Source organism: Semicossyphus pulcher, unplaced genomic scaffold (assembly GCF_022749685.1).
Source record: "Semicossyphus pulcher isolate SPU_LCO1_2020_fin unplaced genomic scaffold, fSemPul1.0.p SCAF_4, whole genome shotgun sequence".
Taxonomy (NCBI): domain Eukaryota; kingdom Metazoa; phylum Chordata; class Actinopteri; order Labriformes; family Labridae; genus Semicossyphus; species Semicossyphus pulcher.
In genome coordinates this window covers 17,388,738-17,414,481 of record NW_027211715.1, presented here as the reverse complement: position 1 = coordinate 17,414,481, position 25,744 = coordinate 17,388,738, and the positions used below count along the sequence as shown (strand labels likewise).

General features: G+C 40.8%; 2 protein-coding genes across 5 annotated transcripts; one reads left to right on the top strand and one right to left on the bottom strand.

Annotated features, from left to right (window-relative positions):
* Positions 1 to 256: 256 nt before the first annotated feature.
* Positions 257 to 1,900, top strand: LOC138607283 (small ribosomal subunit protein eS27-like). Its single transcript, XM_069679862.1, has 4 exons — positions 257 to 376; positions 814 to 922; positions 1,040 to 1,150; positions 1,288 to 1,900. The coding sequence occupies exons 1-4, from the start codon at positions 371 to 373 to the stop codon at positions 1,314 to 1,316; spliced, it is 255 nt and encodes an 84-aa protein (XP_069535963.1). The 5' UTR covers positions 257 to 370; the 3' UTR covers positions 1,317 to 1,900.
* On the bottom strand, positions 1,688 to 24,842 carry tpm4a (tropomyosin 4a). 4 transcript variants are annotated; one of them, XM_069679858.1, is made up of 9 exons: positions 24,504 to 24,837; positions 22,095 to 22,220; positions 6,672 to 6,805; positions 6,444 to 6,561; positions 6,283 to 6,353; positions 6,116 to 6,191; positions 4,948 to 5,010; positions 4,485 to 4,554; positions 1,688 to 2,970 (listed from the first exon to the last, which is right to left on the bottom strand). In XM_069679858.1, the coding sequence occupies exons 1-9, from the start codon at positions 24,615 to 24,617 to the stop codon at positions 2,888 to 2,890; spliced, it is 855 nt and encodes a 284-aa protein (XP_069535959.1). In that variant the 5' UTR covers positions 24,618 to 24,837; the 3' UTR covers positions 1,688 to 2,887. The 4 variants fall into 4 exon arrangements, with proteins under 4 accessions (XP_069535959.1, XP_069535960.1, XP_069535961.1 ...); XM_069679860.1 differs by lacking the exon at positions 1,688 to 2,970 and adding an exon at positions 2,977 to 3,775 and having other exon boundaries at positions 24,504 to 24,842; XM_069679859.1 differs by lacking the exons at positions 22,095 to 22,220; positions 24,504 to 24,837 and adding an exon at positions 14,747 to 15,302.
* Between the last annotated feature and the right edge of the window lie 902 nt (positions 24,843 to 25,744).

Here is a 25,744-nt window from a genome sequence, read left to right as displayed (position 1 = left end):
AGTCGGCAGAGGTTTTTTTTATTTTTTTCCCCAAGGGTTTTTCTGTCAATACCGCATAATGAAGGCTTACTTTTAAAACTACTGAGTAATAGTTGTCTAAACAATTAAATCCATAATTTACTCGGAATCTTTGTTCTGAAAATATAATTTACGTTCTAAACATGGAACAATTCGGCCGGTAAATTATTTTCTGTTGTGCCTCCCCTGGAGAGAAAGACTCCTCCTCTCGGTCTCTCCTTGTATTAAATTGAAACCATCATCACATCAATAACAGCTGATTCAGTTGAGAGAGAAACACTTGATCGTGGACGTCAAACCTATAACTACATCGTATTTACATCGGGCGACTTCCTGAAAGATCTGAGCAAAAATGCCTGTAAGTTAAAATCTTTTTTTTCTTTTGCTATGTGTTTTTTGTGGTTAGAAACGACCCGTTGAACAGCTAGAGAACTGAGTAGTTTGTTTTTAGTTGATAAACACGACATTATATCAGAATAGATTCAAAATGGTTAATATATCAGTTGATATGTGGGATGTGTCGTGTGAATATGTTTAAATGTGTTAGTAAATCACAGTCTGTATTCAGTATACAGGTGTATCTTTAAGGAATGAGGCAGGACTTGCCTGGACATGTCTGTGCACTTGAATTAAGTAGCAATTCATTCATCAGACTGTAGGGGGTGTTAAAGTATAACAAAAAATATTAAACCAACGACGATGTAAAAATATACATATATATATATATATAGTAATAATCAAACACAGAAAGATAACGGATATTTTTTAATTGACAATGGTATGTCTTGGTTGCAGCTCGCTAAGGATCTGATGCACCCGAGTTTAGCAGCGGAAAGAAGAAGGCACAAGAAGAAGAGGTTGGTGCAAAGTCCCAACTCCTACTTCATGGATGTCAAATGCACAGGTAAGGACTGCGTCACACATCTCTCTTTCTCCTCACTCATGTTTTATTGCTCTATTAAATAATTATGTAGCCTACTTTCAAGTTGCAAGTTCTCATTTATCATTAAATATGTTTCAGGCTGCTACAGGATCACCACCATCTTCAGCCATGCTCAGACAGTGGTACCTTGTGCAGGATGCTCTATAATCCTCTGCCAACCTGGAGGAGGCAAATGCAGACTAACTCAAGGTGAGAAAAATGACACAAAACCTTTAAGTGTTACTTCTCTTATTGCTCATTAAAGAATTTAAAAAGTGAAGGTTTTATTTATAGCTCTTTTACTTTTTTTTTTTACCTGACGCAATGTTTGATTTTTGTCTACCCAGGTTGTGCCTTCAGAAAGAAATACACCTGAGCAGAAATGTGGAAACACTCATGACAGGCAGCAGAATGGACCATGAATAAATGAGTCTGAGCCTCACACTCCATATCTCGAAGTGTTTGGATCCTCAAAGGAACAAACACCTCGATATGTATCTTGATAATTTGGAGTGAAATGTAATTCCTTCAATAGGGTTTCATTGGAAAGAGAGGAGATCAAAGATAAAAGATAACTTAAATCTTAACAATGCAGGCATTCCAGGGTGCACAGATTGAAATATGTGTAAGACCGTTGTGATAAAGCACTTTCTGATTTTACTTCTTCTATTGATTGTAAGTAAAACCTAATTGATAAGTAAAACCTGATTTTATTGATCAAAATACAAAAAGTCAAATGAGTCATGATTTCTGTAAAACATTTATTAGGTTGACAAAGAGAGGGGTGGTGAATGAAATATTTAAAAATGGTCTCATGGCCCTGGCATGAGATGAAACCACGGTGACCATCACAAACAAAAATAAAACAGTTTAAGAATTTATTGTCTGCGTCATGTGTGTTCTTTGGTCTTGAGAGTTCCCCTGGCAAAAATAAGTGGTGTGAATGAAACAAAACAAAAATCAATGCAATACAATTTCTCACATACCTAACATTATTCTACTATATACAATAAGTATCCATGGTTGATAAGACTTGACTGAGCCTCCAGTGGTTTGGGCTTTAGCTCGCTCATGTAATACAAAGTATTGTAAATCTAGTAAATATTGGCTACATTATGGCGTATTGTTGGCATCGATGCAGACTGTGTCATTGGTCAGGTTGAGCTTTAGAAAAGGTAGTACAGCTCAGATAAGCACATGAGTGTTCATACTGTTCAGGCACAGCTCCCAGGTTCTGCTCAGATTCCCACACTAAGATAAATATTCAGTGCACCTTCAGCATGTCGGCCTCGGGGGTAACGGGATTGGCAGAGGAGGCTTTGCTTTGTAATTAAATGTAAGAATGTGTTTATTTATCAATGAAAGCTATCCATCAGGTCACCTGTCCATTTGACTGTCATGCTGTAGGGGGATACTGTTCAGACCATTTACTGTCTGTTAACCTGTAGCCTCTTAAAGTGGTTCAAAATGATCAGAAAAACAAACTGTAGACTAACTTCATATCACCACTATGTGGCACCGTAAGCCACACTTATGTAGTTTCAGCGAAATGTAACTTTATTTTCAGGGTATGTATTCAATTAATCAGACAGGGAATTATGTGTGTGCATAAAAATAGCAGTTTAAACGATTCAGTGACCAAATTTGAGGTTTCTTTGGGTGCATTGTTGCCAGTTCCTTCTAAATAAGTGGTCAAAAAAACATTTATGGGGAGAATTTCTGTAATCAAAGGCAGATAAAAAAGAAGCGATATGGTCAAATATGACTTTCCAAGAAAGAAAGTTGTGCCTTTGAAAAATAAAATAAAAAAAACATTAAGGGACAAGCGTTAAGTTAATTCCCCTTTAGGCAGGGAATAAGGATTTTACAGCCCAAAATGTGGAATGGAGTCGTACATTGAAGGAATGTTACATGACGATCTCTTCCTCTCCAGCTTCCTCTCTGTGTTTATAAGCAGTTCAGCTCCTGCAGGGTCTGGTCCAGGACTTGTTGCATGCCCAGGTTCTCCTCTTTGACGCTTGATAATTTCTCTGAAGAGAGGAAGAAAAGTGACACGGTGAAGCCACAAGCATCAGCAAATTCTGAAAATATTATACCCGTTAAATCTCCTTTACAGGTTTGTCACACAGCATCCACTGCAAAACAGCTCGATGCACTGTTTTACTGAACAGATGTTTTGCATATAACTATCTCGGTTAGGTTGTGCTACATGCAAAAATCCAACCACACTGCTGTGCCTGCCATGCATAAACTGCGGACTAAAGACTGTTAGTAGATTACAGTATGTATTCATTAGAAGACTTTCACTTTATGGACACACGTCATGATTTAATGTATCAGGAACCATCAAAAAGGAGTTAGATTAAAAACCAAAATATTGTTTTAGAGGGTCAAAGGGGATTGCAAACTTCATTAATTCACTCAAAAACCAGAATAGATCTCACCTTGTCTCACATAAACTTGCTGATTATGAGATGTATGTCGATTTTAACAACCATTTTCACAAGAGCAAACTGGCATCAAAAGTTTTACTTCTATATACAGCTCGTACAATCAATTAAAAACAGAGACAAAAGCTGTAAATTAGGAAAGAGAAAATTTTTTAATGAATTCTGCATGATGGAGGTAAGGCACATTTGATCCACAGAGAAAAGATGAAGAGTCTGAAAATTCAACATGAGGCAGGAAACAGGAAGTAAGAGGCAGAGAAAGAGAGAGCGACAGAGAGAGAGAGAGAGAGATGCCAGAGCATCTACAGAGATGTCATGTCATTGAGGGCATGGTCCAGCTCCTCGCTAATGGCCTTGTACTTCAGCTTCTGAGCATACAATTCATCTGGAGGTCAAAGGTCGACAGGAAGTGCGGGCAGGTGCAGAGGACAGCAGCGACACAAACAAGCCAAAAGCAGGGTAAGAATGAGAGAAGGATGGAGGTAAAGAGCAGAGGGAGGATGGAGAGGACAAAAAAATAGGTCAGGCTTTTTAAAGATGCAGAAATGCTTGGAAGAAAGAACGATGCATGTCTAATTACGCTTGCAGCCTCTCTGCAGGGTGAGCTTAGAGCATTTAAACCTGTTCTGGATGTCTCATAAAAGGGCTCCGATAACTGTGTAAACTCAGCTGCATGTGGTTCTACAGCTAAATAATGCTGACCCAGAAACATCAGAGCACAGTCTGTCCTCTTTGCAGCATGGCGGTAGTCCTCCTTCAGAAACAGGGGTCTTTCATTAGCTTGTCTTAGGTAAGGAGTTTCCATGCATTTGGCAGAGAAGCCTTTCTTTTCCACAGGAAATATTTCCAGTGTTCCTGAAATAGGACACTGTTGCAGTGTCGCACTTTTTTATTCATGTGTGCATAAAGCATGTTTCCTATTTGACTGACCCTGAACGCATCCTAAGGCCTTGATTACAGTTTATTCATTTAATATTCAGTCATGCTATTGACTAGTTTAATAGGCCTTAATTTGCCAAATAATGCATATTTTAGTGCAAATAAAAGTAGGCGATCTGCAGCATTATGATGCGTGAACTGTACTGGTCTCATACCTTCCAGGTCATCAATGGATTTTTCCAGTTTGGTCACTGATCGCTCTGCAAACTCTGCACGCGTTTCAGCCTGAAAGATACAGAGACACGGTGTGTTAAAGATGCTATAAATGCTAACAAGCTATAACGCAGTGAATTCAACATTAAATGTTTTTTAAAAACCCTTCTGTAACTTTGAAACTTAAAAGGACTTAGGTTTCTGATTCATGCATGCACATATTAAGCTGAAAAAATGAATGACCAGCTAAATACATAAATAGGTCTCTGGCCTGAATCTATTTAGAGATGCCTTTCATTGTATGTGACCTACACCGCAACCCAAATGTGATGCAAAGTACCTGTGTTTATTTTTAGTAACACAAAAGGATGTGTATGCTGAAAGTGTGTACTAATGTCACAAGAGGGAGCTGTTTTTGGGTGATTCTTCCCTTCTGCTCTGGGATCACAACAATCCTGAACTCACCTCCTTCAGTTTGTCTGTCAGAACTTTAATCTCCTCCTCGTACTTGTCTTCTTTTTCTGAGTACTGTTGGCAGAGACACAGAACACAGAACATTACCCAATCAGCGGCTGAAATAAAAACATGCTCACACATGCTTTCACCTACAAATGCACACGATAAGAACAAACACACTCTCCGCGTTCATCCGAGGATTATAATTGCCAGTGAAAAGTAAGAAGTGACACAAAGGAGACGAGGTGTTGGCCTGGCCTGGGAACAAGCTGTGCTGCTGCGATGCCAACCATGGCAGACGTAACTGAACAAAGCAAAGGCGTGTGTTGCAGAAGGAGTGCGGTCATGTGGTGAGCCTGGCATGCTGTCATACTGCCTGTCTGTGCCTGGGGAGGAATCTAACGTAGCAAACAGGAAGAATGTGCTGCAGGTTTCTGCTTCACGTACATTTAAACGCCTCATGCGGCCCTAAAACATGCGTTAAAAACAACTAATTTGTCATGTGGTGGATAAGTTACTGCACACACGGCTTAAAGAGGTTAGTCTTGCTCTCTTGATGCGTTCATGTTTTCATCTAAACAACCTGAGGGGAAAATAAACGGTTGTGTTGTAAGTAGGGCCTGATGATACACAATTACAGTGGAGGTAGTTTGAGACAACACTTTGGTGATGTGGTATCCCTCCCTAAGGACGGCTCGCTCAAATTACTGTCCTCTGGTCCGGCCTTAATGATAGGATACAAGGAAGTGAAGATGCGTATGTGCTGAGAGCCAGACCTGGCATTCAGCGTAGAGCTGTATATATTTAGGTTGTGTATTTGTGAACGAAAAAGAAAGTAACTACATTAACAACAAGTCAGCTTTGCTATAATATTAGAGAATATGGTTGGATAAATTCCTACTAATGTATTTTGAACAGAAGCATATGCCTTTGGGCGTAGCAAAACTTCCCTACTTCATAAACAAGTGGTTTCTACTCACAATGTGTGGCCAGCTTTACGCACAGGCTTCACATAAAGCGTGTTTTGAAAACAACCTGGTAAAAATAGAAAGTTTGGGACAGTCTGCTGCATTTTCTCCTGCCCAAAAATGAAATTACTATTTTGGAAGATCTTTGAATTTTCGTCTACTGAAAGGTCAAGTAATGGTCTTGTAAATCTCTCACATGACACACTCACCTTCTCAGACTGGGCTTCTAAGGACTTCAGGTTGTTGGTCACATTTTTCAGCTCTTCCTCCTGGTCAGAGGCTTTACTGTAGAGAGAGACAGCTTAGGTGTTAATGGAGGAGCAACAAACAGCTGAGGGTGTCTTTGGTCTGGTGTTTGTGTGATCACAGGTTTTACCATTCTGAGACCTCGGCCCTCTCCTCCGCTCTCTCAAGTTCTCCCTCAAGGATCACCAGCTTACGGGCCACCTGGGAGGAAACACGTTAAAGACTTAGATGTCTGAATAGTGGAAAAAATCAAAATTTAAGGGATGTCAGTTTGGGCGGTCAAATTCTCACCTCCTCGTATTTACGGTCGGCCTCCTCAGCGATGTGTTTAGCCTCCTTCAGCTGCATCTCCTGAATCTCCATCTTCTCCTCGTCCTTCATTGCTCGGTTCTCGATCACCTTCATCCCTCTGATCGCGTGAGAAAGACAGAATTCAATGATTCCAACATAACCTTAAAAAGAACATGGTAATTGAAAGACTATTTAGGTTGAGCCTCATTTAATTTGACTTAAACTGACCTCTCGCTCTCATCTGCCGCCTTCTCAGCCTCCTCCAGTTTCTGCAGCGCTGTGGCCAGCCTCTCCTGAGCTCGGTCCAACTCCTCCTCCACCAGCTGGATCCTACGGTTCAGAGCTGCTACATCACCCTCAGCCTAACAGGGGAAAAAGAGGAGGGAAGAGCGAAATTTAGTCATTCATTCATTCAACTTTAAATCATCCAAGCTGGTCACCCCTTCCCCCACTTCCCAACTATAAAACAGGAAGAAACGAAAAAAGGCGCAAAGAGGGCAGAGCGTGGAGAGAAGTCCACTGCCGGACACGGAAATGTGAACATAAAAAAGGACAAGTACTATAAGAAAGATGTGAATTCATCCACTCAGAACAAAGCAAATTAATATTATAAAAAGTTGAAATTTCATATTTGAATTTGTACTGTTTTATGGCCTGTAAAGCTCTATGTAAGACCATGTACAAAATGGAATAAAAGAAAACAACACAGGGGTCAAAGTTCAGTTCCTAGGACTCAGTGTTGTCTATAGATTCAGTTAACACTGCTAACATGTGTAGGGTTTAAAATCAGGCTTGTTAGTCATGCTCAAGTGGACAACATTTAGTTCTTTTTAAAAGCTATTACCTAAGAAAGGCTTGTGGATGTGCACCAGTGAATTGAGTAATCCATGTTGGGGGAGAGGCAGCTATATGAGCATCCTCAACAGGACTGGTTTTATATGCAGAATATAAGCTATACCATGCCGTGACTGTTGGTAGATATTTGGCCTTACTGGTTAGGCTGTGTTCCGTTAATAAACTCATGATCACACTAAGATTGAATCTGTGTCAAGTAATCTGACTGCCAGTGAAATAAAATACATTCAACTCCATCTGTACCCAGATGAGCAGATGAGATACTGTAATCTATTCTCGACGTCTCTGGGGCTGCTCATGTTTCAAAAATCAATAGTCGAGTCTTTCTGCTGAATAATAAGTGAAACGGAGACAGCTGGAGGTCATTTCAGTGAGGCCTATCTGTAATGAACACAACTTCTAACTGCTGACTCTGGCTGGAAAGTGAAATCCTTTTTTAATATCTGAAGATCGCCGTACTTTAGATTTGAATGAAACGTTTACCAAAACTCAATTTCCTGTGACTGTGAATGCACAACTCGGCCAAGCAGGCCAGACAAACGGTCTTCTTCTCATCTGCCCTTAGTAAACAAAGGCCGAGAGAGGAAGAAGAGAGCAAACAGACGACTATAAAGGCATTTCCTCTTTGTTGGCCGGAGAGTTTATCCAAGCACCACCTCCTGGAGAGCCGCTTTCAAACTGAAAACCGGCCCCACTCACTTTTTCTACACACAGTTAAAATGCAAGTTTACAAGCAGGCAGCTCAAACAGTTCGCTATCGAACGGTTACAAACCCAGCCCGGAGTGCTCACACAGGTTGACTCCCTGTTTCTAAAGCGAAGCAGCTGGGGATTTCTTAGACAAACACACATTATTCTGTGAGCAGTTGCAGAGCAGCAGTTAGTAGGTCAGTGACTCATTAGCTCGTCATACAGTCCAGAAGTCACTTTGACAGTCAGATCACCAGTAAAAGTGGCTGCAATTGAGCCTACAGGTAGGTGAGTCATCCTGCGACAGATCTGACAAGATAAGAGAGACAAAGAAGAGACGAAAAGCTGAATGGAAACAAGTTATAAGGTTTAGTTATTCCTCCATTCTCTCATAGACTCTATATTCAGGAAATGAAAGCATGGTTTCCTCTGTGTTGGCAGCTGGCACAGGCCCCTTCACTAATTTGTAAGATTTTCTCCCTCTCGTCTCCATGTCATCTCAGACTGCTGACTAGTCACTCAGTCTTTCCACCTCTCTCCATGTTTTTTTTGTCCTCTCTCAGGCCCTGCCCTCCTGCACCCAGAGCTGCCAGGGGAAGCCGAAGATATGAGACAGGAAATGTCTGCCCGACGAGCATTGACACGTCTTAAAACAGCCGGCACCCTAACCGACGCAGAATGAATGAAAAGTCATAAATCGGTCGAACATCTTGAAATCTCATCAGCAATGTCCTTAACACAGGTCTGCATCTGTCGACACTGGTGGGAAAACGTTGAGTAGAATTAAACCAGCGCCTGAAATAACAGATATTGTTACTTCCTTCGACCTGACTGAACCAATGTGCTGTGGAGAATACCGTCTGCACCCAAACAAACGTGCTATTCATGAGCTTCAGGTCAGCTACACTGGCACAGCAGACGCTGTAATGTACCTCCAGACACGCGCACGCTCGGCAAACATGCAAACACTCACTCTCATTCTGTCAATCTCTGCCTCATTCAAACACACATAATTGCGGCTAGCAACCAGCGAGTTTCCTCCCCTGTATAATGTGTGTTGTCAGGCAACACGCAAACACAAAAACCAAAGTTAATACCACCGTGGTTGTAGTAGATCTACCGTCACATTTGAGTGCAACCTGATGTCTTATCTTCTTTTCACAACAACAGGTTGGTGGAGATCCCCTTATACACAGAGGCAGCCTTGTGTGAAGTAAAAAGGCTTGCAAACATACAGCACATACTCTCATGCCTCTAATTCACTCAGCCATGACGGCAGAAGAGAAGAATTTGTCCTGTAAATCCTGAAGGTGCTGTTGAAAATACCTCTGCAGCTTAAGAAAATCATTGAAACAATGCTTTAAGGAGAGCAACACTTTGGAAAGTATTCAGAGCATGTGCACAAATATCACAAAAGTGAGCGCATTGTTGAGGTAAAGGTGACATCAACTGAGTGCCTCTAGGTTAAGAGTAGACGCTAACATCACTTTTTAAAAGAGGACCTTGAAAAAGCAACAGGAAGTCAGCTGCCAAACATCCTTTCATTTCCTCCCTCTGATTGTTCTTTCTTTCAGAGCTGGTGGTGTCTCTGTCTGCGGCCGTGCCCCTTCCTTTAGCACCCACTTTGCATTCTTAGGCTGCCAGGGACGCACACCGCCTTATATGGTAAAACAAACTATGGAGAATGTTTGTGGTGAACTATCAGGAAGATTGTGGCAGCCACACACACACGCGCGCACACACACACACACACACACACACATATATGTAAAATACTGGATGTAGTAGCTGCCCTGTTATCAAGCTAGCTTAATATTTAACACCTGTGCTTTCTAAGAGGTGGGTAGTATTCAGTACAGCTAGCTACTTAACAGCTGTTTGCGTCTTGCTAAAGCACAGGCATCAACATTTTGGGAAATGTACTTACTTTCTCTGTTGTTGAGACAAGAAGGTTAATACCACTCTCATGTCTCGAAAAGTAAAGTTACGACCAGCAGCCGGTTAGCCTAGCTTAGCGCAAAGACTTGAAATAGGCAGAAACAGCTAGCCTGGTTCTGTTCAAAGGTAGCAAAATCAAACTTCAGCACTTCTAAAGCTCCCTAAATAGCCAGTTTTACTGTGTTTGTTTAATTAATTTAACTGACCATAAAAATGACACTTCTTTGTTGTTTCAAAGGGGGTTATGAGCCAGCCAGCCACTGCCTGCCTAGCAACCGCACATTAACAACAACACTCAGTAAAGCTCTTCACACAGCAGTGATATAACACAATTAATAGTGAGTTTAAGAGGTTATTGGAAGTTGTATTTTTTTAAAATCTTTGGACAGAGCATGACTAGCCGCTTCAAATCTTCATGCTACTTCAGGCTAACCACGCTAAGCTAACCAGCTGCTGCTCTAGCTTCAAGGGTGCTTTTCCATCACCTCCCTGTCAGCGGTTCACTCGATAACGTCCTCAGCCTCTAGTTGGTAAACAGTCTACAGCTCGACTTGAAGATACAGCACAGTTCTACTGGGAGCGACTTAAATACCTGCAAGTATAACATGTATTAGAGACAGGCTCAAGGACAAGTGAAAGAGGAACCTAATTATTGGCTGATTCCAGGGCAGTGGGCTAATGAGTTGCACAATGCTGTTGGGGTTCAGGGGAAGTTATTCCTGACACTGCTGCACACTATTTTCACTGTGAATGTGTGTCTGTGTTACCGTAAAGATTTGGCATGCAAAGACATCTGCATACAGCCAGCCTGTCATGAGATATGATATGTAAAAGAGTGTCATTAAACTTCCAGAGAAGCATCACAATGAGCTCTGTGCTAAGTGTTATTCGACACTAGTTTTCTACAGTTTGTGTGTATTAAAAGATCTTATTTAGACAGACAGATCTTGAGCTTGTTTTAGCCTTCCAGTCAGTCTCAATGCAGAAAAGCCCTTCAGAGAAATCCAAAGATATAATGGGAAGTGAGCCTTTTAAGTAACTCTACAGGATTAGGACAGTTTTCTTTCGTAGTTTTGATTATTTACTTAAAAATACATTTTTGAAAAAACCTCATAGATATTTAATTGTCTGGTGAACAAATATTTAAGAGGTGATTTAAGAGCAGCAGTTTACTCTTGCAATCGAAGTGTTCATATGTTTCAATATTAGGATCAATATGCTAACAGATGCAGAGATGTTTTTGACAAAAATAACATCAAAGCATGAATATCACTGAACCTTACATGCATCTATAAAAGAAGAAAGTTCATGTGTGTTCAAGTTCCACTCTCTAAAAGCTACTTAATGACATTATAGCATAGCTACCTTTGCTAGCACAGACTGTCCAAATATATTCTACTCCTTGCTTGGCCGAGAACCTGCAACCTTGGCCTACATATTCTCTTTAGCCACAAGCCACTAACATGGGAGTTTTCCCCTGAACGCCATCAATGCCAAAACGTATCAACATGTGGCAGTTATATTTGGAAAGTTGAGCTATTCCCAGGAAGAAAGCCCAAAGAAAACAGTGAAACCAGGAAGCAGTTCTTTCCACAGGCCCAGCAGAAAACCTTCGAATCCGCTGACCACACCAAGCAGCAAACAGATGATACCTCGGGTTCATTCTGACAGACTGATGAGCTGAGGGGAGTTGGGCTTAATAATTTCCTACAATTAACTTCCAAATTGAGATGTAAGTGGGGTAAAACAAGCAGAGCTTTCATTTACTGTATGTAGAAAGAAACTTGTGTGACCACCAAATCCATTATAATATCATTATGGTAACGTGAATACAAACAATGAATTATACAGAGACACTTTTGATCTACAATATGTTTGTTAAAGCATCAAACTTTCACTGATGTTGTACGCCACTGACTGGAACCTACATACACCCGTGCAGAAACGCTCAGTCCACTACACGCTAATCTTCCTGTTGATCGGGGCCGGAGCTTGGGGACAGGAAGTGCTGGGAGTAAAAGACAGGAAGTGCTGGACCAGAGTCGGCTGACGACATCCTGGGAGGGGCAGCTGAGAGGATCTGCTCACAAACACTGATACAACAGAGGCGGGTAGTCCCACTTCCTCTTTATCTAGTTTTATAAATGGATCGGTGTGTCACAGGGTATTTCTGCACGCTTTTTGGTAAAACACCTTATTATCACCATAGCAACCATTTGTTGTCTAATGACAACATGACAGTGCTGCACTTAAAATACAAAAACTTCCACTTTAAAAAAGGAAATACATCTTTTTAAGTTTTTAATTCAATACTTTGTGTGTCTTTTATCATAATTTGAATTATTTTTTTATCAACTAAGTTTCTATTTAGTCTAAAAAAACCCCACATCAATGTGTACAAATGATTATCTTGGCCTCGCTCTCAACTCTGAACCTTTTAACACCAAACAAGAAAACTGTTGTGAACGGTATAAAAAGGAACAGCTCATAGAGAATAGTGATTGTGCATGAAACACATCTTAAGGTTGTGTCATGTCTGTGCAATCTGACAGAGCCTTAAAGCATTATTGAGCGCTTGAGTAACGTCTCCAGAGGCGTTAAAACCACACTTGAAATAACATGGAGCAATTAATTTAGCTTTTTTTAGTGAGTGATGAGGCCTAGTGTTTCTTCTGATGCCTCCGCATTTTCAAACAATGATTCATTACTTCAACAAACTCAGCACGGTTCCTGTTTTGATCTCCCCCGTGCTCCAATGAAAGAGTTTTTGTGCTGGGGAACAACTCCAGGTTGCCCTAATTATTCACATATGGGACCACACCAAGCCCACTGCACAACTGCACCGCTCTGTTTGACTTTGAATGCAGAGGGAGATATGCGACAACTGAAACTGCTTTTTTAGGGAAGTTGTTCCTAAATATAACACATGCACTCTGCAGATTGAGGGCTGATTTAAATCTGCTGTTTAGCATTAATATGCTGCACTAATATATTAGGTTCTTGTTTTATACCATTATATACCATTTCACTCCATAAAATAAGGTTTTACTACAACTTATGTGCATGTGTCACTAAATTTGGCCCTTAAGCAGTTAGTTATTGTGCATGTTGTAACCTGTGTGGGAAAAAACACCGTACTCTAAATAAGCATTAAAAATCTGTGATCTGTGTCTTACTATCCCAAAAGAGGAGATATAAATATTTACTTCTTTAACACAATTCATCCATTGATTTACTATCCTCCTTTGAAATCATGATTTCACTGTACAAAACAAACATAATAGTAAAGAACAGGCTGTGAAATTGAAATAACATTGTAATACGTTATGTCCTAGACATGTAGTGACAAGCAGACAACTATGACAATAATTGTTTTAGAACAAACCTTAATAACACAGCTGATGTCACTACAAGTTCATATCAAAGCAATTACCCATAAGCTGTCAGATGCCTATTTGTCAAATGAAAAAGGTGCCCTGTTACCTAATAGTCTGTCTGTAACAAAGGGGTAAGTCCCTCACAAGGCCCGCTCCTTTCATCATCTCAGCTCCATATCTTTACAGCCACTCCTTCCCCTCCCACTCTCCTTCAATCTGTCTGCTTGTCCTGTCATTAACCAGCTCCTATGCAAAGGATATGGCACCGTATGTCATAAAGCAGCACGAGAAACAAGTCAAGACTGTTACCTAACTGTGCTGGGAAGCATTTTTTTCATATCTACCTTTATTGTGTAAAGCTACATCACTCTGATGTGGGCCAAGTCAAGAGACAGGCAGGTGACACAGCTGGGCGAACACTCTTTCGACACATCCATTCGTCTAATTTAGGGAAACTACACACTTGTGTAACTTCGACAATGAATTGTGATTATTACAGTTAGAGTTGCGCAACCGCTGCTGATACTGTAGGCTGAAAAGTAAACACATGAAGATGTGAAAACTGGGGCAGCAGCTAAGAATTATTGATGAATTTAGAGATTGAAGGTAAGCAAAACTGTGCAAAACCTGAAAATGTACTTCTCAAATGAAAACTTTTTTTTTTTTTGCCATTTATGTTTTAAAAAAAACTCCTTATAGATTAAGTCATGATCAAAGCAGTTTTGGTTGATCCACTAATCAATCAAGCGACTGTTTAAGATGGCACATTTTCCAGACTACCCATAGACTCCATAATAACAGAGTAGGCTTCCTACTTTTAGCTCTTTATTTTCCCATCATCCTTGGAGGCAGGGTGGCATGGTGCGGTACTGCAGCGCTGAAACCACACAGCTGTTGCTGGCACACATCCACCCTGCTGAAGTGTCACTGAGCAAGTCATTAAAGTGTGTGAAAAGTAGATTTACCAGGAGAGTCACATTATCCGCTTAATCCAAATGTTGGCAGTGCTAAGGCTGCTAACACCTAATTAAAAAGTAGTTACTACGTTAAAATAAGTAAGTATTAAAGCATTTGTATTTATAAGAAGTGATTTAGTCTGTCTGATAGATTTAATTGATTTAGCAAAATAGCTTAAACGCTGTCTACGTGGTCCACACTATTCACAGTAGCGGCCTGCACGTCGTTCATCACTGCGCATGCGCACAGACCTGCAGGAATCCAAACTTTTTTTCATTGAAGACCAACGCCTTGCATTGTGGCACCATCACGCCCGCGAATGAATCAATGACGCGAACTAATGAGACTTTTTTAGGGCCTGAGACGTGAATATAAAGAACTTAATACAATATAGTTCTAGCCTGACGGATGATAGCAGCCCGAAGCAAAAAAGACGAACTTATAACAAAGAGAAAAGACGTAAAATGAGAAGATTTGATTGCCTCACTTTCTCTCGGAGCTCCCGTTCACTGTCCAGCTCTCTCTGTAGAACTTGAGCCCGGTCCTCTGCGTCGTCGGCCTGCTGCTGCAAACACTGAATCTTCCTCTTCACAGCATCCAGAGAGTTCATACATGCCATTTTTGTCTGTTTGGTCACTTAATTTAAGACTACACGTAGAAAAAAAACACGATTAAGACTATTTCTAGGTTGTGCAAAAAAAAGTAGGTTACTGCTTTCTGCTTGGTCAGGGTTATATTTAAAGAAGGAAAAACGACTTGGATCGTTGATTTCTAAAGAAAATACTAATAATTTCCGTCCGGGGCCAAAGTCTTTGGAATGTAAAGGAGGCGTTCAAGTGCAACAAAAAGTTATATAACCAGGAAGTAGCAGTGTCCAGGTGTTCTCCAAGTGTTTCTTCAGGTTTGTAGGGCTGATAGGTTCATGAGCAGTACAGAAAGTTGTCCTCGGGAATGTTGCAGTTTTGGTCCGGACACTTTGAGTTTCAGGAGGAGGATTAAAAAAGCTGAGCGGTGAAGAGAGCGGAGAGCGCCAGACTGTGCCGGAGGAGGAGAGAGATGATCGGCATGATGAGGTCAGAGAGGGCGGGGCATGTGTCCTACAGTGTGTGTGTGTGTGTGTGTGTGTGTAAAAGCTGATCCCTGTGACCGATGTGATCACTGCTATGAGACTTTGAAAAGAAAAAGGAAAGCCAGGATGAATTACTTTCAGTTATTGTACAGGCGCCGTGCCCATAAGGTTAGATGTCACGCACAAACTTCAACCAGCTCCAACCTGATCTGACAGTGAAAGCTCCCTTGACAGACTTAAGTTTGAAGTTAAAAGTTTCCATTCAGCATGACAACATAATATATATCTTGCATTTAATGAATGTTGAAACAAATTCCAACATTTAATAGAGGCAGCAGTATCGCCCCGATACAGACTTTATAAGCAGATAGCCAATGACATGACCAATCCACAGTTTTAAAAAGTTTCTTTGACAATGTCATTATAAAATTGACTGTTTCCTTTTGCACCATCCAGACATGGTAGCCCACAGACCTACATTACATTACATTAAAATAGTTTAAATTAATTATATTCAATTAGAATTAGTATAGGGAAGAAAAAGATTTTGATCCTTATCTGAGGCTTCATAATATTCTGCTATACAAACACATTTTATACACACAGACCTAAAAAGCCATCAAAATAGCTAAATCAATTCCAGCTGGTAACATCAGTTCCTGGTTACATTGCCCACAGGTTCTGGGATAAGTTAGCATCACTTTGCCCCTTTAAGAATCTCAAGCTACAAAAGTGAATATGTTGTTCTGTGTAGAGCGAGAACATCTTATTTGACAATATTAGGAGATACTATATGCAGAGCATGTTAGTACAAAAATGCAGAAGGGTTACAGAAACACCAATGATGTCATAAAGGTTATTATTACTTTCTGAGAGCTCTGAAGTGTAAATTTCTTTTTTTTTTTGTGAATTTATTTGTAATTTCACAATATTTATAATATATTTTTTCCCCTATTGAAATATTTGATTATATAAAAACAAATATGAGCTGATGTAAAGCTTATCTTATCTTTTTGACTAGGAAATCTCAATATTAGTTCTGAATGTAATAACCCAGCATCATTTAATTATATGATGTATAATAATGGCATATGATGCCCCTCAGTGTAACATTAAAACCAAAGTTTATGACTGCACTTGCACATAACTGTATATGTCTTGTGCATAATTTTACAGTAAAACGTTTAGTTCAGACTTCATGTATTCAGTGCTCTTGGAAGCTTTGTAGACAATATTTCAAAATAAAGGTCTGTGTTTCTTGACAACTCACAGCGTCTGTCTGTAATGTATGCTTTTATAAGGAATGAAAGGCTGTAGAGCTCGCTGGCTACACAAACAGTTAAATTATAATTATATTAATCAAAGTAATGTCACTTATCTTAGAATGAGTAGAATACAAATATCTAAATACACTGGTATATAAATTTGTATATGACAAAGTCATCCTCAAAATTGAGTTCAAGTGAATATATCCTGATCCTTACAATTGACTTTCTTCTGTTATCCTGATTTAATTCTGTTTAGTGACTTCTTACAACAGCATCAAATACGCACCATACATTTTTATTCATGGGGAACAGTTTGAGTGTTTGTCTAAAAGGAGTAGGCAAACATCATCCTCCACCTGCCTGCATACAGATGATGTTTATTGTGTGGGTGTAAATCACATTAATGCCTCATCTTCCATGTTTCCCTGTCAGCCCTGCCTGTGTTTACCCTCTCTGTTTCCTTTCACATGAGCGGCCTGTGAGCAAACATGTTTCCTCGATGAGCAAGCGGAGCATCAAATCTCTGCATGGCTCGCTTCAGTTCAAGTTCGGCTCCAAATTCCCTCCTGCTGTCCTACCGAGAAGAAGAAAATCTCCCAATCACTGACATCTGTTGATTGAGCCTCTATGTCTGATTTGCCCCCTTGCACCGGAAAAGCTGGAAGCATTGATTTCATTAAACGCAGGAGTGTGGGGCTTTCTGTTTGCCTTAGCTGCATTCCTCACATACCAGAGCCCCCCCCCTGCCCGCTCTCTGCTTTCCCTGCCCGGCCGACCCCACCGTCCAGCTTTCCCCTGAAACAGTAACTGTTGCTGCTGGGAATGGTGTTATCAAACAGGATGGCACCCTCTTTGACCCACATCAAATTAAGATGTCTGCAGCCTTTATGCTAATATAATGATCTAACCCTCCTAAAACAGACTCTCTGTGTGTTGACAGGGAGCTGTGATGACATAAACAACAGCACTGATAGTCGCGTAACAGGAACAATTTTTTTATGAATCACCACCGCCTGCCTTTTGGGAATCTCTGGCTCACTCTTCTGCTTTCCCAGCCCCCTCCAGGTCTCCAGTCTGGTCCTGTTCTGTGTGTGAATTCAGATGTGTAATGACTTGACTGCTGCCTCTAATGAGTGACATGTGGAGGGGAATTTATGGCAGTGGAGTAGAGCAGCTTCCCTGGCTGGAAATGTCAGTGTGTAGGGTAGTACATAATAACATTTGTACCACAAGAAAACCTTCATACTTGTACTCACAGCTATTACACACACCAGTGATAGACATAATTATTATAACACCAGATGTGCTTTATGGGGCGCATCAGGAACACACCCAGATTACTAATAGGATCAGTTTTAACAAAAAATTAAGAACCGAGTTTAGGCTATATGTGACATTTTGTATGTGAGGATGGATTATATTTGAAGCATTAACTTTGAGTTTAATCTCTATTTACAAATTCTGCATTAAAATGCATGCATTTTGGTATGTTCTGGTTTCTGTTTGTAATGCGTTTGTAGTCCAAGTAGTATTGACCAATCACGCATCAGCAGGCTTTGGTTGCATGCAGGAATAACAGTCCACGTGGACAGGAAAAGGAGACGAATGCATTTACCATAACACCATCCTGGCTCCTGTCAACAGTCATCTGATGACGATACGGCTTTTTATTAATTTCTATAAACAGACATCTGCATGCACATGCAGCTAACTATCTGCTCTTAGACATTGTGTCTCAACTCCAACTCCATTCTCGCCTCTCAAGTTGCTTGTCGGACTGTAAACAATGCAGCGCAAGGAAGTATTGCCCGAAGTACTGCTGGCTGCACAGGAAGCCCTGAAAAGTTGTCTGTCACTCCTTCAGATGATAGTCGGTGGATTTCAAGACTGCTCAAAGTTAAACTAAGATAATTAAAGGTTGCTGCACACGGCAAATGAGGTGAAAATGCCCACCTCACCTCAACATGCTAAAGTTGGCAGTTGGTTGCAGTCTTTAGAATGTTCCGGAAACCAACTGCCATTGACGAAGGTCGGGCATACTGATGGTCCGCACGCGAGTATAGGCCAGTTGTCAAGGGAACGCACTCTCAGAATATTGCGGTTTGTTTGGGAAAAGGCGGACATTGGTCTGACTTTCCACGACTCCACCAAACCCGACTGGGTACGTTAAACTCGAACAACTCAATCCAACCAACACCAACTTGTCGGTGCACACTGACCCAACAGTTAGTGTTGGTTGGTGTTTGTCTGGGCAGTGTGCAGCCACCTTAAGATAGTCTAATGTGTAGTTTTGAATGTTTAATCTTGTTTTCTTTTCTGTGGACCCCAGGAACAAAAGTTGTTTTGTGGTAATATCCATGGTGATCCTACATAATGAATAAATGCAAATAAAATAGGTCACAGTGCACAAACATTTTTACAAAACTTGCATTTCTTGAACTCCACACCCAGGAGCTGCAGCTACATCTGTCAGGCACAAACCACAACCTGAACTACAACTTTTTCCAGGGGCCTCCTTGACCCACTTTACATGCGAGTCTTCTCAGAACAGTTCCAAGAGTTTATTTAGTCACAGCGTGAGGATAATCCAGCGTGTCTCAGCCTCACTCTCTGTGTCTGTATGTCAGACACTTCCCTTCTCTTTGTGTGTAGTACAACAGTGCATTTCCCGGGGATATCCTCCACAAGGCTCAAACAATACCACGTCTCTGTGGAAGCTGGGAGGGTTTTATGTTTTCATGACGCTTCTTCCTGCACAGTTTGCTCAGTAATCTCATTGGAATGACTGACTGGATTCTGAGCTGCTGTTACTTAAGTGGCATTTCACTGCTTAGCTGGTATGATCAGTATTTGAGCCTTCTCTTGGACATATTTGGCTCCCTAACAAGGACTTTGTTAAACTTTGAGTTCCTCTCTCTCGCTCTCTCTCTCTCTCTCTCACACACACACACACACACACACACACACACACGAGTAAACACACGCGCCTCTGCACAAATGCTGGAGGACCCACCACTGACAGATATACAGGGCTGTGGTTTGCGGTGTTGCCAACAATCTCGAATACGATCTTTTTCCCCAGATTGCAGATGATTAGCCACAGGGGAAAGCTGACTTCTCCAATGTTACGCTACATTTACTGAAATGAACTATTTGTGTATACAAATTCTCCCACAAACTACAGTTAGTTTGTGTCTAAAATAGAGGACAAAGTCATCCATTTATAACATGATTCTTATGAGATACCTTAGTGCTGGAAGATGTTTTACTGGCTCAATATAGAAATACTGCAGTTTGTGTAAAAATAGTATGACAGCGAAATGTTCTGCTTTAAAAAGTTAACTTAAAAGAGAACTTCACTGACTTTACACCTTGAACCTTACACCTTTGTTTAACTAAATATGAGAAAAAAGCCAAATGTATAAAGACTGTTGTGGCTTGAGAAGGAGCTGAATTATGTCCACTAAATTGTCTATAGTGAAGACAGTGTTCCTCTAGTTTGAAAGTGAGAATCTATAAGTGTAAAGTAAGCTCCTCATCTTCCACACACTTAATAGAAGACTATCTGATCCAAATTGCGAATCATTTTTTCATAGCTTTCACTCAAAATGGAATCAATAAGTCATTCATACATGTGAGATTAACTGCATGTTGGTAAACTGTGTGGAAAGTTTCAAAAAAGTGGCTTCGTTATTGAATAATAATAATTAAACAAACCTGTAAAGTGGTCCCTGTGATATTGTAATATTATGTTATATATTATTGAACTATCTGTTGAACTATTGTAGCTGCAACAAATGAATCATTAGTAGATAATAGTTTCTGAAATGACGGGGTATGAGTTTACAATAACAAGTCCAAACTATAACACCCAGTTAAACTAGCTTTATAGGCTACAAATGTGTAATTATACTGTACATTAACCTTTTTACACCATCCTATAACCTTAAGAGATACACCTGATCTACAGCGTGTATCAAATGAGGTGTAAATGTTGCAGCTTCTTTACTTTGGACATGCCCGACTATACAAGAGTATCAGAAGGAGTAAGAAAATGTATCACTCCATTTTTGGATTCTGTAAAGTAAGCAGCACATTTATAGACCAAGCTAGCATATTTTGGGTTGATAGACTGTTGCAATGTTGGGCTGTGGAGAAACTTAAATATTTGAGGGGAAGTCCAACACTTCCAAGATTTTCAGCTCATTCGTTAAAATTTCAGGAGGGGATAGATTTTATATAAGCCTTTTAATTGACTGTTTATTTTATTTTCTGGAGTCCATTTAGGCTTTGAGCAGTCATTTTATTGTAAATTGTGGACTCTTTTATTTTTATTAACCAAATTTTGATATTAGTATCTTGTCAAGTACAGCAGATAAAGTCTAACTTCCATAATATTCAGTTTTTTTGTCTGTGTACCTTATTGTGTCTACTATGTTCAATGGAAAAGTATATTTTTGTATGTTACTTGGAAATTTTAATATATTTATTATTTAATTATTATTACTGACGCATATACTGTATGTTGAAGTAGAATTTTACTGCTTTGTGTGGTTGAGTTGGAGCAAAATTGAACTTTATTATGAACTATTGGGTAGATAAAAATGCATCATATTTTACAAGTTCATCATATGTGCTGTTAGAAAAAAAGGAAATGTAGTAAAAACTACAATATTTTCTCATAAAGTAGTGAAGCATAAGTTTGTTGTAGCATAGAATCGTTATCCTCAAGGAAAGTACTAGTGCCCCAAAATTTAACTTGTAAAATACAGTACTTTAACACTGCAGACCAACGTCTACATTATATTGTATACAAAGTGTATCCATGCTGACAATCACGAGACAGGCGAACATCAAGATTCTTTTGTAATGCTGCTGTAATGATAACAAAGTTTGTGTGAATAAAAACTGTGCCAACTGTCACACTGCGTATAAGCTTTATGATCCCTGGGAGCTACTTTCAATGCATGTTTGAACTGTAAGGTTAAACTGGCGTGGTTAACAGGGATGATGATGAACAACAGTGCAGCTTGTCTGCTGACCTCTGCTGCCCTGGTTTCCTTGTTAAGAGAACATGAGTCTGCATCTGTGTGTGTTTGGGTGAGGAGGTTACAGTTTATCCATCTATTCATCTCTCAGGATTGGCTGCACAGGAATGTAACAGTCTCTGAAGTGCTCCAAACCATCACCGATGATCAAAGTAAACCCACAGCTGGTACAGACTTAGAAACCGTCCAGCTGTGGAAAAGTGGCCTCTGGTTTTCAGTAGTGCCCATGGCAACATGAGTGTGTGTCAGTCGGAAAAAGCGAGTAATTAACAACAAGAGCAGGAGACTCTTGTCAATATTCAAACTCTTCCTGAGGATTCAATGACTCATTATTGCTGTGTAGGACATTTACATGCCAGACAAATTAAGCAAGACCCAGGTGTGTGTGTGTGTGTGTGTGTGTGTGTGTGTGTGTGTCATGTACAGTATGAGTGTGTGACTGTCACTCACGTCTGCAGCTTTCTTCTCAGACAGTTCCAGTTTCTCCTGAGCGTCTTTCAGGCCCTCTGAGAATTTGTCCAGTTCGTCCTCAGTCTGCTTCATCTTCTTTTGGAGGTCCAGCAGCTCGTCCTCCAGCTACAACAGGACAGACAGTTAGTCCAGTTCACTGCACTGTCTCTGATCACTGTTTTAGCATTCAAAATCTATAATGGCCTTCTGTTTTTACACATTTCCCTCACACTTTGGCATGAACGTTTTTGGGCACTGCTATACTACTGTACATTCTGTTCAGTGTGTTTCTATGCTTGTTTCTATGCTAATCAGTTCAGTTTAGTACTATCAAGTTCTGTTGTTCTGTGTCCCAATCCAGGGGCTGCAGCCTTCGAAGGCCGTACTTGAAGGACGATTGCGTCACAGAAGCCCATCAAAGGCTGTCCCATTTCAAAAGCTCCTTCAGATGTGGCCGACAACTGCGTCCTCCTTTTTCCTGGGCCATGCAGGATCCATCGGGTGCATCCTTCACGGCCCAAGTATCCCAACATTCATTGTGCGCCAATTCAAACGAGATGGCAGACTCTCAAGCGGCCCTAGGAATACACGTTTAAATGTAAACGTTTTTGGTTTCAACTCAATCAAATCGCGAGCCATACACATGTTTAAAAAAACCAAAGGGCCTGTTGAAACAAATCTTTAAAATGAAAGGTTAAGTTACGTGACGTTAGTTATGCTAGCTAGTTAGCCCGCTAGGTACCTGTTGCTAGGCGACGGGAGCGGCATTTGGTGACTCAAGGGTTAGGGTGTTAACAGCTGGTGACGCAAACAGGAAATCCTCCGTATAACAGACCATTTCATTTCAGTTCGGCTTTAGCGGTCTATGCAGGCTATGAATGGCGCATCCTCCGCAGACTGCCTCCTTCTAAGGATGCAGCCCCTGGATTGGGACACAGCTTTTATTTTATTTTATCCTGTTCTGTAACATTCTGATCTATTCTATTCATTTTGTTACATTCTGTGCTATTCTACCAACTTCAGTTCAGTTCTGTTCTTTTATGTGCTGTTTAATTCCATTGTAATCTATCTTGAATTCAGACTAGCGATAAAGCAGCAGTGGCTGACGGGAGCCCAGTTGTGTTTATGATCTTTGGAAACATTTAAATGGTAATGGTTTGCTATCAGTCTCTCATGACATGAACCCTGGTATGCAGAGCCTAATCTTTCTTTCTTTCTCTCTTTCTCTCTCTCCCTATCTCACACACACATACACACACACACACACACACACACAAACACACATACGCACACTCCGTGTTAAGTGTTCCCCCTAATCAGAGTTCCTCTCTGAGCCCATGAAGTACTTCTGATAATCCCTCTGAATTCCACACTGTCATCCTCCTCTTCTGTCTAAAAATACAGCAGTTATCAGTGAGAACACACAGACGCCTGGGCCTAATGTGTGTGCGTGTGTCGCTATGTGTATCCATTTGCATCGTTATAATGTGTGTGTTGTCTCTTGTGTTGGACACACCTCTCAAACAGGCTTTATGGCAGACAGATATAATAACTCTCTTTAAACTTGTTCTGAAAAGAGGGATGAGACCACTTTTTACTCCCCAAAGACCAAATCCTGATTCTGGGTGGTCTCATCAGCTAATGTGGTGTAAACCACAACTGTTTGTGTTGGTTAGAGCTTCATTTGACACTCGATGTAATAAGAATAAATGTGTTTTCTAAGTTTATCTTAAAGTGGTTTGGTAAGTGTGATGTTTTTTGCTCCAGTTTGGCACATTCAGTCAAACATCATGATTAGGGGTTGTTGCATTTAACGATGCCTGAAATTGTTTCTGCTTTTGGTTAATGAATTTAACTGGAATTTACGTAATTGAAAGATCATGTAGCACAAAATAGAAACTATAAAGTTTGGAGAGCTTATCCTGAGAGTGTTGCATGACCTTTTTATTTGTGCTGCACATACTGTCCCATATTTAATTTATCATCAAGTCTTTGAGCGATGGATGGATAAAAGGTCAGATATTTTAGGTAAAACAGCCAATTAGCTGTGAGGAATGTCGTATAAATACATGTGAAAAGTGTTTACAGGCTTTTCCCTTAAAGGTATGTCTGGTATGTATCAGTGTTGTGATTAGCTTAAGAGCTGGATGGAGAACAAGCCTTTAAGAAAACCTGAAGTATGCCTTAGTCTAGGTTTGGATTTCTTTCTACAGCACTATTTTTTGTCTATTAATTGCAGCCAACCAAATTGTCCTGTTTGTCTGCCAGTTATCCTACTAACAACTTTAATACTGCTGTTAAATTGGCATTTTTGCAGCTGATTTAAAACCACACTGTGTAATTCTTTCTGTGTTTTCATCATCACATCTCACCCATTCATCTCTTCCTGCTCCCCTCTTTCACTCTCACCTGCTTGCATTTGTCCTCCGCTGCCTTTTTGTCCGTCTCCGCCTGCTCCGCCCGGTCGATGGCGTTCTCCTTGTCCAGTTTCAGCATCTGCATCTTCTTCTTGATGGCCTCCATGGTGACTGCTTGGTTGGATGTCCCTCTTTGAGATGTTAAAACGCAGCTTTAAAAGTGCAGGTTGTGCCCCTCCAGTTATTGTGTTGAGATGTAGGAGAGGCCGTCTTATGTGCAGCACTGGAGAGAGCTGGAGTCCAACAAAGCTGCAGAGAAATAGAGAAAGACAGAGAGAGACGGAGAGGGAGAGAAAGCAGGAAGGAGACAGACAGAGTTGTGCACAGAGATGGAGAGTTGAGCCCTATATGGGTAGTTATTTAAGCTACAACAGAACCTGCCTCCAGTCTCTGATCACCCCCTCCTCCTCCTCCCGTGTCCTCACCCCTCCCTTACGCTTTTCATCCTCTCTCTCCATCCATTGCTCCTTCACTCACCACTCTGCGTCCACTCCATCCTGACTCCCTGACTATCACTCTCCCAGACACATACTCCACCCTATCAAACCACCAGTCCAACGTCTGGCCTCTCAACTCACTCTCTCTTCAAACGTGGCTGATCTCCTTATTTGGGTTGTTTTGTTTCCAGAAAGAGCTCCAGCGGGAGAGAGAGAAGCACAGGTCCTGTTTCCACATTTAACCTCCTGTCAGTGGATAAAGAATCACGCTGGCACACAACATCTCACTCTCGGGGCCTTGAAGAGTCTGTGTGTTAGGATGAGCGGGAAAGAGCTAAATGCAAAGCAGGACAGGTAAAAGGGAGAAAATAGTTCCCATGCTGTCATAATATTTGAGCACTAAAGCCAAAAGTGTAGCCCCGCCCAATCCCAATGTTATGTCAAGGAGTCTTACATTCACACAGAGGCTGTTATGTGGCCAGAAAAGAAAACACAAAACTAGCTGGCAGAGATAATTAGGGATTAACTGAACTGAGTAATATTTTTTCAGGGATCTGTTTGTATAGCTCAGCTGCGAGGCTGCAAGGCTCCCATTCTGTGTGCCTCTATCATGGCATCGCTGAGTTTTGGTTTTATGACAGTGTGATGTAATTGGTACAGCTCACCCATGGTTACTTCAAATGCTATTATCACTGAGAGCACAAAAGATGTGTCAGAAGTTGTTGGAAGTCATGAAACAGCTTCTGAAATTTGAGCTCCGAGTTGTGCGCACCTGATATTTGAGTTTGATGAGTGA